This window comes from Papaver somniferum, chromosome 8, assembly GCF_003573695.1.
Source record: "Papaver somniferum cultivar HN1 chromosome 8, ASM357369v1, whole genome shotgun sequence".
NCBI lineage: Eukaryota > Viridiplantae > Streptophyta > Magnoliopsida > Ranunculales > Papaveraceae > Papaver > Papaver somniferum.
Window position 1 is genome coordinate 44,081,878 of NC_039365.1, and position 12,051 is coordinate 44,093,928.

Here is a 12,051-nt window from a genome sequence, read left to right on the forward strand (position 1 = left end):
AGGGTGAAATATTTTCCCATGTACTACTTCCGTCGTGGGTTTTACATTTTCATAATGTTCATTAAAATGAATCTTTTAGCATGAGTTATAAACGGTCAGGATATGTTAAAATTAAGGGTCAGGATGCCGATTATTAGCGAAGTGATACCAATTCAGCAATCTAAGGATCATGATAGCTTAATATTTATTTGTACTATATAAAATGGTATCACTTTCAACTGATACTGTATCCCTTTATAAATTGGTTGCATCGGTTTTTGGAATCACATTATTTCTTTTTTACAGTCCTATAATAGAGATGTTTCGTTTTTCTCAATCGGCCCTCCCCACCGTGACAACGATGTTCTAGTATATGTAAATTAGTGAATTCAAACAACAAAAAATCATGTGAAATTAAAATCAAGCAAACCACCTAAAGAGAAAAGGATCTAACATTCTACCTTTTATTAATTACAATCTCCTCTATAACCATCAAAAAAGGATCTAGAAAAGAATCTAGCATTCTACTCGGTTTCTCTGATATGTTAGTTTGCTTGCCAATTGCCAATTATACTCCTGAAAAAAATAGGGCGTCACAGAATTTGCTTGCACACACTTTAATAAGAAGGTAGAAAATCCAAAATTTATTTGTTACACAAGTACAAATATTTATTTATTTTTTGAAGAAAGAATGTTATATTAAAGGAAAAAATATTTACAAAACCAGAACAAAGTTAATCACATACGTTACATGTGAACAACAGTGTCCCAATGAAATAGTATTTGACTCACACTAAATCCTCTAAACACCTCATCCTCAAAACACCGCAAAATGATAGTGTTCATGAGCAAAATTGACTCATAAACCAATTCGTGTCTACCACCAAATACTCTTGAGTTTCTTTCCTTCCACAGATGCCATAAAATAGCATAGTTCACCATTCAACAAAGCTTCCTACATTTACCTTGTAAGTTATTTATACTCCAAGACTCAAGATGATCCAATACAGTTGCAGGGAATGTCCAAGACACCTTAAAAGCCTTCACAAAGAAATTCCAGACCTCTGCAGCATAAGGACAGTGCAGAAAGATATGGTCTGCAGTTTTGTAACGGACCAGTGAATTTTTCCTTTTAACGAGTTGGATTCCAACCCGTCCAGCAAGGCTAAACCCCGGTCGCGCCACTCGGAAATAAAAATAAAAACAGTAGAAATATACTCTTAATTCATATCCAGGCAACAGTGTATACAACGCCAAAGGTACGAATGAAAACGAAAAAATTTACATGTAAATAATCATTTGTCGTAAGAAAAGGAAGACACATTCATTTAGTACACGAAGTGAAATTTAAGTACCAAGTTGTTTTTTAAAAATTAGGCAACAGTACTCCTCAAAAATTTCAAACTTAATATGGACTTGATAAAATTCCAAACTTAGTCCAACCCCAGTATTATAAGAACCCAGCATAAAAACTAACTTTCTCAGCCAAAGAAGAGTTAAAAAAAAAAGAAACTCACCAAATTTTAGGATGCCACCAGCACATTCTCTCAACTACTTGGGGGTTTTAGCTTAAAGAGAAAATGAGCCATTAAAACAAAATAAGGAAAAGAATATAGAATATTACGTACAGTACACTTAAGTACTAGTTGAAAACAAGATTAAACAAACAGTCCTAAAACTAGATCAATTGACATCCATTTTAATAATCCTATAGCTAGCAAATGCAACTTGGTATTAGATTTACAAAGTAAAAATTCCACATATAGTGATACAAGATTTTAAGACCTGCCAGTAAAAGATAGCTATGTATGCAGTCAAAGTAAACATCCAAAGTCAGACCTTGTACCGTACTATATCATAAATACACATAGACGCCGAAATGCGACAAAAAGGTAAGTTACTGTCGACAAACAACTACCCCAGATAGTCCCATGATATACACATCAAAATATAACAAAATACTAACTTTCCAAGCGATAAAGCCTGTCGTAAGCTCTGTCCGGTTTACTATTGCTACTTCTCTCCGTACTCTGTTGGGGGGGAAAACAAAACAAAACGGGGTGAGCGAATGCCCAATAGGGGTTACGAAATAATTTGTTGATAGTAAAGCAATAAAAATGCAAATCAAACTAAATAAGTTGATCATCAAATATAAATGCGTAAGCAAGGAGCACCAACAATAATTAAGTAGAGAAAGAAATACTCATGCAAATACCGTTTAAACAAGATTCAGAGCTGTAAATAAATTTACTCTACTATTCATGGTCAGTGCCACCGTCAGGGTAGTTCTGGATACCAGCCATCGTTGCCACAACGATCTTCCGGGTAGCCACCGAGGTGGTGGGGTGCCACTTAGGCCTGAAGTTCCTAAAGTAGAGTCTAGCTCCTCGTGACAGCAAATCACAAATGAATTATCATGTAAAGAATACTTTCTGAAACCGGATCCAATTCTCAACAATCAAGAGCAACGACGCCGCAACTTACCAAAAACCCGCGCCAAGCAAAAATAGCAAACTTGAAGTATAGTTTACACATCATGGAAATTTCAGCAAAACCAGATCCATAAAAACAAAGTACAAGATACACGTAATTCATTCCAAATGAGTCTTGCCCAAGGAATATGCATTTGATATCAAGCAGGTGATCAATTGGCCTTAAAAGAAAATAAAACAAAGGATTTCATGTATATGGTAGAACAGCTAAAAATGGATGATATAGATTCAAGGTAAAACAAAGTTTAGGTTGGAAATTAAGTTTGGGTTACGAGATAGCCAAAAGAGTGAAAGCAAGGAAACCCCATAAAATGATTTTGAAGAATTTCAACCGCTAGATATGAGTGGAGTTCTAAATACAAAACTCATTTGAGCATTTTGCAAAAAAAATCAATTAAAGGTTAGTTTGTGAAAAAAATAGTACCACTCATGATTTAAGATGAAAACTAGTATTTGAAATGCCCCAAATTCATTCTTATTCTTCATAAATCATTTACATTTCAATAAAGAGAACGAACACACAAAAGATAGGATTTCAGACCAAGTTTTCGATGTTGCAAAAATCAACAGAGAGCATGGATGGTTTACACCAAAAAGATCATAAATAAAATTGGTTAGGTTGTAAGCCTCATAAATACCCACTTGGTGAAACTAAAATTTTCAGAGATTACCCATGGAAAGAAATCAAGCAACAGTCCATTTAAAATTTAATATACATAGATCATGAAAGGAATTCCATTTAAACACTTTATCAAACAAGTTTTAGGCCATATTGAACACCATTTTCTGCTTCATATCGCATTAAAAACTCAGGAAGAAAAGAACTCAATCAAGTTTGATGCAATAGAAACCAAATCAAATTATTCAATGCTTCAAATTCGTACCCAAGAAAAGCATGCATCATAATCATGAAATAATTGCAGAGATTAAACATAAGACATACACAGTATTTTAACCCATTTGCAAAATTTTGAAACAAAAATTAAAGAGAAAGGACCCCTACCTCAACTGTCGTTTAAGAACCGGCAAAGTACAATCCAGGGAACGATCAGTAGTATCTTCAAAGGAGAATGGAATTTGTTTTTCTCTTGGTTTTGGTCAAGTTTCAACAGCAAAGATAACAACATGAAAAAAATGAACGAGAAACGGAAAGCCAAGTTGCTGCTTGGTTTAGGTTAATTTGAAAAAGGTTTTCTCCCTTAGCCACGTGTCTCTCATGCTTAATGTAATAATGTTTCTAGAGCTCTCTATAGTTTCTACTAATCAAACACCAATTGCTGCTAAGAGGTGACTACTTAGCTAAACAAAGTATTCATATGGTTTGGGCTATGGCTCAAAGTCCAAGGAAAAAATTCGTGTCGTTACAAGTTTCATCCACTTGCTGACTCTATAAACATAACTTGTTCTACACATTCACACCTCTATGACTCAACATTGTTAATGTTGGAAGAGAATAGTGAAAGTTAGTTCATAGCATGAAGCTCACTTTAGAAGGAATTGTTCTTATTCAAAAGAAATCACCTTCCATTAACAACTCATCTGCTTTTTCTGAGAAATCTGGAACAGGTCCTAGCTCATTGCATAGGCTATCCCACTGCAGCTGCTCTTGGGCACTCAGTTTTCTTCTAGAGAAACGCTGTAATCTCCCATTAATCACCATTTCAGCAATAGTAACATTCTTGTTACAAACAACCTTATAAATGACTGGAAATATGTCTTTTAATGGACCATTTGAAGTCCATTTGTACATCAAAAATCTAATAGACCTTCCATTTCCCTGTTTGAAAGATAAAGCATCATTTAGAAAAACAGTAGATTTCAAGATATTCTTCATAACCCCCTACCTTGAAGTTTTGCATCATCACTTGGCATCAAACTTTCACAATTATTCTTAAGCTTTTGATGCACTATCCTTCTCCAAAGAGCTTTTTTCTCCTTAGCATATCTCCACACCCATTTTTCCTTCAAATCCTTACTAGTTAATTTTAAACTTTTAACACCCAAGCCTTCCAACTTTCTTGACTTACAAATCTTTGGCCAGCCAACATTTTCCTCTTGTCCTCTTTTGCATCCCAAAGAAAATTTCTCATTAATTGAGTAAGCTTCAGTTCTATACTTGCTGGCATATGTATAAGAGATAAAAAGTAAATGGGCAGACTAGCAGCAAGACAACTCCTTATCAACACCAGCTTCCCTGCTTTGTTTAAATATTTCTACTTCCAAGTTGCCAATTTCTCCTGCATTCTCTGAACCACCTCCTCCCAAACTGAGACATTTTTAGAAGTAACTCCTAATGGTAATCCCAAATATTTTATAGGAAGTTGTTCCACTTTACATCCTAACTCCATTGCCAGCTATTGAATCATCTCATCAGCACCAACACTAATCAAAGAACTCTTCTCCAAATTCAACTTCAACCCTGTAAGCATTTCAAAAGTATTAAGGATAATAAGCAGCTTCCTCATCTCCTCCACATCTGCATTAATGAATATCAGAGTATCATCTGTAAACTGTAAGTGAGAAATCACCAAACCTTCCTCCATTACTTGAAACCCATGTATCTGTCCTCTATTAACAACATCATTCACTAACTTGGATAAAACTTCCACCACTAATAAAAATAAGAAAGGTGATAAAGAATCATCTTGTCTCAATCCTTTTGAGGGTTTAAATTTCTCAGTTGAAATCCATCTCCTGCCAAACCCATGCTTTTCCAGAATGCAAATTAAAGTTTTCCACTTATTGTGATCAAAAGCCTTCTCCATATCAACTTTGCACAAGACTCCAGATGCTTCAATCTGCTATCTATACACTCACTTGCAATCAACACCCCATCCAATATTTGTCTGTTCTTAATGAAAGCTCCTTGAAAGTCAGAAACCAATTTAGGCATTACAGTTTTAAGCCTATTAGCAAGTACTTTAGAAAGGATCTTATAAGCACTTCCTAACAAACTTAAAGGTCTAAAATCCTTTGGAGCACAACAAGTACAAATATTAAAAGTACTTGCGTCTTGTTACTCTTTTTTCATAATTTTAAATAATCATGGGTCTGGTAAAAACTGAAAAAAAATTGGGCCTGTAAATAAGAAAGCAAAACAAAATTGGGCCTTAGCCTGATTTCCCCACACCTAGGGCTGAGCAAAAAAACCGTAACCGCGGATTTCATCCGTATCCGTCCGCAAAATTGCGGGTGAAAACCAATCCGCAAGAGTTATGGACCGGACACGGGTGCATTCTCAAATCCGCACGCGGTGCGGTTACGGTTGGGATTTGATAACCGCGGATTACCCGCACCGTAGGACATTTAGGAAATTTAGTAAATGTATTAAGGATAATATGGGAAGTTGGAGTTTTATACATAAACATCTTTATCTTTCGGTGAAACCTAATAGCATCAGTTTTTTTCGAGAGGAAGAGACCTTCGATTCTTCTTCTTCTCTGAGCAAATTAGTTGTTCTCTCATTCATCTTCTTCTCATCACAGTAAATATCCTTCTGATCTAAAGTCTCTCTTGCTACCAAATTAGTTGTTCTATCATTCTTCTTCTTTGAGCAGCATCAGCATCAGTAACTGTAAGTAGTTCTCTCATTTTCATTTCTTTTGACTTTCAATGATTATTATATGTTCTAGTGATGTTGATTTCGTTTTAATTGGTTTGGAATTTTCTTAGATGTCAAAATAATTTTGAGTATGTTTGATTTAGGGTTTTCTTAAATTAGTTTTTTTCTTCCAGTTTAGAGATTTTGGGTGATTTGGTCGGTAAAGACCATCATCTCTGGTTGAAGTTTGTATTATCAGTGCTGAAAATTAAACTAGTATGTTTGATTATTAAACCAGTTGTGGGTGTGGATTGTCTAATTCATGTATGTTATTTATGAAACAAGGCAGATCCACAGATTGGAGAGAAGAATCTTCAGGAGAACAATATTTAAAATCCTTGGGTAGGTGGTGAAGCTTGTATTATCAGTGCTACAATTGTTTGGGTATGATGTTGCTATCTCTGCATTCTGTAACATATCTTCATATTTGCATTTTGTAACCATTCATCTGGTTGCATCTAATCATTTTGTAATCTGTAATTGTAGCTTATCTCTGTAACATCTTGGTTGTAGGTTTTGTTTCCAGTTCATCTATATAACTGCATCTTATTCCAGTGGGTTAGCTGAATCACTTTCTTGTATTCATATCGAGTTTGGGATTCTGTTCACCTGTAGCTAGTTGTGCTCTGCAATTTAGATTGTACAGATTGTTCTTATAGTGTATCGTATTCTTTAGTTGTTTATCAAGTTGCATCTAGTTATAATATCGTTACAAATCTGTAGCTCTTGTTGTAGCTTTTTGTGTATCTTCTGTCTATTGTTGCTTTTGAATTACTGAATTAGTACTCTTTTGTGTTAAGAATCGTCTGTACTCTGGATTTGAAATTCTAGTTTCTAACTTTCTATACTTAGTTTTTTTTTAAGATTTTTGTGATTAAATCCGCGGTTAATCCGCAACCGGCCCGAAAAATCCGCAGAGGGCAAATCCGCGGGTGATTGGGCCGGTCACGGTTCAATTTTCCAAATCCGCAACTTTGACGGTTTGATTGCGGGTGACCCCTAATCCGCATCCGTCTGTCCGTTGCTCACCCCTACCCACACCACATGACATCCGCGTGAAGACTACATTGGATTCTTCAGCGGCCTATCAAAAAAATTTTTTGTTGTTTTGATCAGATCGGCCTATCAACTTACTGACAGCTAACTCTTACTTGAAAGAGTAGAAATTTTATACTTTTGGAAGCTCAAATTAAAGATGCTTCTACTCTGCTAATGTCTATTCAAACTTCAAATGCCAATGTTCTGACCCTCTGAGTTCTTGAACTAAAAAAACAATTACAGCATTTATAAAGAACTGGCAAAAGACAATCTTAATAAGAAAAACAACCCCAAAAAAGCATTCACTTCAAAATACTCTAATTACAATAGCTTTCTATTACCTATAGAGTACTGCATAACCAATCCCTAAATCCTAGAAAATGAACCGCTGACTAATTAATCTTAAAACATCTGTTACACAATCCATAAACCAAAATACATAAACATCTGGACTCTGTGTTGGAGCCCAACATGCCAGGCTCCAGTAACTGACCTCACCATGTGTTATTGAGAAACCGAGCCGAGTATTAAGCAGCGTCAATTCTCTTATCGTCTTCGACTTCCTCAAGCACATCTTCGATTATGTCATCTTCACCAACATTTATATCTTCAACATCTTCATCATCACCTGCACCTTCTTCAGGGAATTTTCTAGTTGTCTTGGGGCCATACTCGAGTTGGCGGGTTTCTAGCTCCTTGTCCATTGTCTCCTGCAAGTTCATAAGGTTATTGTTCCCCTTCCTTGCATTCCTTCCGTTTTGCCATCTATCTAATTCTGTTTCGACATTGGCGAGGCATTGTTCTCCAATTTGCTTCTGATACTCGGACAGCTCTTCTCTTCTAGCATTCTTCCAATTTAGAAAAGCCTGAAACGTAGATGTATAACTATAGTTAGTTCCATCAGTTGCAATTTGTGAACATGATTGCTCTTTCATTAATCTAGGTGTCATTTGACTATCTATGTTTTGCAGTTGATAGTCATCAACTACAAATGATTTACCATCGACGCTTTACAATTGGGAAATCAAATTGTCGTAAACTAATACTTCCTCTGTCCCACAAAAAGTGGGTCTTTCACTTTTCAAATTTTGCCTTTTTTTTTCAAAAATAAAAAAAGTGAAAATCGCTTTTTGTGGGACAGAGGAAGTATTAGTTTAAACTTATATGCTATAGACTCTTATGAGTTAGCATGGTACTACTATGTATAGAAAATATTTGGAGGGAATTGCATAGGGCCTTCAAGAAGATGTTTTGTTCTTTTTCTTCGTATTTAGCAACCCCAAGACTAAAAGAGCAGAAAGCAGGGTCTAGAACTTAGATGACTTAGAAGTGGTTGACATGATCTCATCTAATAGCAAAACCTAGTTGACAGCCAATTTATGAGCTTGAAAGCTTTGATGGTTCATTCCAAACTCTCAAGCAGATTTGGCTTTCACCAGTTTCTCTGTGAAAATCCTATCTTGTGTGGCAGTCTTGAAAAAAAGTACAGAACTAATGGGATCAAACCTGTTCTTTTTGCTCCGCAGCCAATGTCTCATCCTCAACCAATGGTTTGGTAGGCAAGTAAAATATTGGAGGCTCTGCTTTTGTCCTGATAAGACACATCAATCAATCAAATCAAATAAATGTCAGTCTTTTTCCTGAATAAATTTATATCTGTGCTGCGAAAATCTTGAGAAGAAGGAGCCTTTAGTTGCTTCAAACCCAATACTATTCAAACGAACAGAAACTTATCTTTGTCTCAATAAAATTCTGAATATGGATACTTGGGACCAAAATTAAAAATAACCTGCAATTATAGAAATAGATTCTTTAGAAATACGACCATGTATAGTATTTCAAGAAAGCGACAACTGACAAGAACTCCAAAGAAAGACCCCATACCTAAGTTGACAAACAGCTTTGTCAACAACTCTGATTTGACTGCATTTACCTTAAGAAATTGTTAAGCTTTTTATGGTGCTCGGTCCAATGAAGAAACAGAAGCTCCAATTTCTTTTCTTCTGCCTTGGCAGCTACACGTGCTCGGAGGGTCTGACAAACACGGTTAAGTAAATAAGGAACCAAATAAAAGAATCGGATGCAATATGGATTGACAATTGTTTTCATTGTTGACACTCCTCAATAGTACTAGAAACCCACCAGATCACGCCTCCTTTTTTCGGCAATTTGTTCTCGCTCTTGCACCCTCAGCTTTTCACTTTCTTCGCGCGCCCTTTGCTCAGCCTACACACACTATTAATCAATCACCGCATACAGATAACAAAAAGACAAAATTATTCTTCGTAAAGCACAGTCTAAGGACTTTATCAGGCCAAAGGTTAAATCCCATTTTGTGAAACCGTAACCTATTTAATATTATCCTTCTTCCATGATACTTATCAATTAAAGGGAGGTCTCAAATAACAGAAGATCAAGTCAAAACTAGAAGTGACAGTGTATTAAAGTTTCAAAATTTGAAGCTCTAATATGGCATGAAGTTTTTTGAGGTATCAATGTGTTTTCCCTATAAGATCTCAATACATCAGCTGGCACCTAACTTTTTACTACCTCAGGGGAAACTGAAGAGTAACACATTACACAATATCATTATTGTATAGTATGGTAGGTTCCTTATCCCCACATATTCCAAATGCTTACAAAATCCTTATTCTAATAGCCTTACATTTCAGTGCCGGTCTGTTGCATTTGCAGCAGATGTCTTATATGGCTCATGTCATTTCACGCAAAAGGTTCTGTGATAATAGATTTTCTTGTTCAAAGCGACAGCATAAATTCCCTATTTCTTGCTCATAACAGAGGTACATACATTTGCATTTTGTTTAAGGCTTGCATATGCAACAAACCGACACTGAAATTTTATCTCTATTTTGCCTGGTTGCTGTTTTTAAGGATATCTTCTGTAGATGAGTTTCAAAATAAGTATTTCATTCTTACTTGTAGTTGAGATAAGATAAGATAACGGCAAAGCCTAGTCACTTATATTTCATCGAACAACAACTGGAGATCAAACACATATGTTATCCCTCGAGGAACATACACAGAAGACAAAAGTCTAAATACTCACTCTTTGTAAGGAACTTGACCTGCGCATGAATGCATCCGTCGTCGATAGCTGCTTATCTTCCTTCCGGAATTTCTGAAACAAAGAGCAGTAAGAATCAGTTTGCAAGAGAGTTCCAAAGCTTATCAGGAATAGTATACTGCCTCTTGAGGCTAAAAAAAGAAAAATACAATACTCTGAACCAAGTAAGAGATTATGTCACATAGACATTTGGTACGCAGGCCAGTGCCTAACAATAATAAGCATTCCTCTGTAAACCGCGAATAATAATCTTTCCATTTAGTATACAATATATAATTAGTGCCACTATGCCAGAAATAGAAATAATTTCAATGATAGCGGGGATAAGTAATGTGCGACCATAAGAATTCCTGAATATCAGATAGCAAAAAGAAATAGTAATGCAACGCAATCGCGCATAGCTTCCAAAAAAGTAAGAGTAGCGCACTCAAGCAGCAGTTTCTCTCATTAAGACCCTCACAGCTAGCAGAACAAAGATAAACATGTCCATAGTATATGAAACTCTCATCTTACCTCCAGCGTTCCTAAAAGGTTTCCAAGCATCCTCTTGTTCCTATTAACCAAGCTTGGGTCCTCATTCTTCGGCAAAACCCTCGGAACATGCTCTTCTGATATGCCATTGAAATCCTAACAGTAAATAAACAAAGACATTATAACGCAAACTTTCCTACAATAAACACACAGAAATCAAGAAAATAATTAGTCGCAAACATACCTTCCTAACCTCTCTATGAGTATCTCTCCTAGTATTTTCACCACCATGTTGTTGCTCACGCAATTCATTCACCGCCGCCGCCGTTCCATCACTTTCCTTCACATTCGTATCCATCGCATCACTATCAGCAGCCACTTCCTTCCCTTTAACTTCTTCTCCATCATCTACCTTCACTCACCCAAAAACAAACAAATCAAAATTGGGTCTTTTCACAAATCTGAAGCTCCAATCTTATAATTTCATTACAGATTCTTCGAATTCATATTGACATTGATTACCTTAACAACAGCTGATAAAAGACGTCTTTTCGGTGCTGATTGATCTTCAGGATCAATAGGACCACCAGGTCTAACAAATCCCCTTTGTTGGTGACGATTTCCGGCACCATTAGAGTTGAAATTTCGGGGGCCGTTTGATGCTAACCCACCTCGACGAATACCTCTAGGATCTCGAAGACGTTCAGTAATCTGAGATCGACGATTCAAAATTAAAAACCGAATAATAATTGTAAACGGAAAAGGGGATTAGGAACTAGGGCTTAGAGAAGCATACCTCCCATTGTTGACGTTGAAGTTCTTCAATTTCTTTACGAAGATTTTCCTCAGTTTTCTCGATTTCGGTGCTTCCCATTTTTATCGAGTTGAGAACTGAAAGAGATGAAGATTTTTCTGTTGGAGTGAAGTTTTGAGCTCTTTATATCTCTTAAAAGTTAAAATAACACAAGAAGCTAAAACCCTCGTTTCAAACTACTAAAGGCGACTTTGATATTGTGCATGGCAATTTTTGCTAAGCTGGTACATCCTCCAATTCTGGTCCCATGACATGCTACAAATCTAAACCCTTCGTCTCGATATGATGAACTTCAGTGGGCGGCAATGGGTCCCAACTGAATATTTATGGATTGGTACTTTTACGATATGTCATAGAAAAATTGTAGGGTATGAAGTACTTTTGCAATTTTTGACAGTTGGGCCAGCTCCGTTGAACAGATCCGACCAGACTATTATTGTTAAATAGTCACAAAAAGATAATAAACCGTTAAGATTTATTCATTACTAGGATATAACCCGTGTCGTAACGATACGGGGCTATGAGTTGTTCTGGTGTTGATTATTTTATTTTTTCTTGCGAGACTACCATG

General features: G+C 36.1%; 2 protein-coding genes and 1 long non-coding RNA gene across 5 annotated transcripts; all 3 read right to left on the minus strand.

Annotated features, from left to right (window-relative positions):
* Positions 1-1,239: 1,239 nt before the first annotated feature.
* On the minus strand, positions 1,240-3,612 carry LOC113303137. The gene is made up of 2 exons (XR_003337315.1): positions 3,475-3,612; positions 1,240-2,009 (listed from the first exon to the last, which is right to left on the minus strand). It is a non-coding gene; the product is annotated as an uncharacterized LOC113303137 (long non-coding RNA).
* A 1,213-nt stretch (positions 3,613-4,825) lies between these two features.
* LOC113305509 lies at positions 4,826-5,236 on the minus strand. Its single transcript, XM_026554530.1, has one exon. It carries the CDS (start codon positions 5,234-5,236, stop codon positions 4,826-4,828), a length of 411 nt encoding a protein of 136 aa, XP_026410315.1.
* Positions 5,237-7,306: 2,070 nt separating this feature from the next.
* LOC113306831 (pinin-like) lies at positions 7,307-11,612 on the minus strand. 3 transcript variants are annotated; one of them, XM_026555747.1, is made up of 10 exons: positions 11,463-11,612; positions 11,189-11,377; positions 11,042-11,078; positions 10,911-10,978; positions 10,709-10,822; positions 10,178-10,249; positions 9,253-9,336; positions 9,044-9,144; positions 8,617-8,701; positions 7,307-7,976 (listed from the first exon to the last, which is right to left on the minus strand). In XM_026555747.1, exons 1-10 carry the CDS (start codon positions 11,538-11,540, stop codon positions 7,638-7,640), a joined length of 1,167 nt encoding a protein of 388 aa, XP_026411532.1. In that variant the 5' UTR covers positions 11,541-11,612; the 3' UTR covers positions 7,307-7,637. The 3 variants fall into 3 exon arrangements, with proteins under 3 accessions (XP_026411532.1, XP_026411531.1, XP_026411530.1); XM_026555746.1 differs by having other exon boundaries at positions 10,920-11,078; XM_026555745.1 differs by having other exon boundaries at positions 10,911-11,078.
* Between the last annotated feature and the right edge of the window lie 439 nt (positions 11,613-12,051).

What these genes read in the sequence shown, in the direction of transcription:
- LOC113305509 (XM_026554530.1), bottom strand. Translation starts at nt 5,236, where the DNA reads ATGGAGAAGGCTTTTGATCACAATAAGTGGAAAACTTTAATTTGCATT.
- LOC113306831 (XM_026555745.1), bottom strand. Translation starts at nt 11,540, where the DNA reads ATGGGAAGCACCGAAATCGAGAAAACTGAGGAAAATCTTCGTAAAGAA. An exon ending in ACCTTTTAGGAACGCTGGAG is followed by an intron (nt 10,250 to 10,708) that starts GTAAGATGAGAG and finishes TCTTTGTTTCAG; the next exon opens with AAATTCCGGAAGGAAGATAA. An exon ending in GGTCAAGTTCCTTACAAAGA is followed by an intron (nt 9,337 to 10,177) that starts GTGAGTATTTAG and finishes TAGTGTGTGTAG; the next exon opens with GCTGAGCAAAGGGCGCGCGA.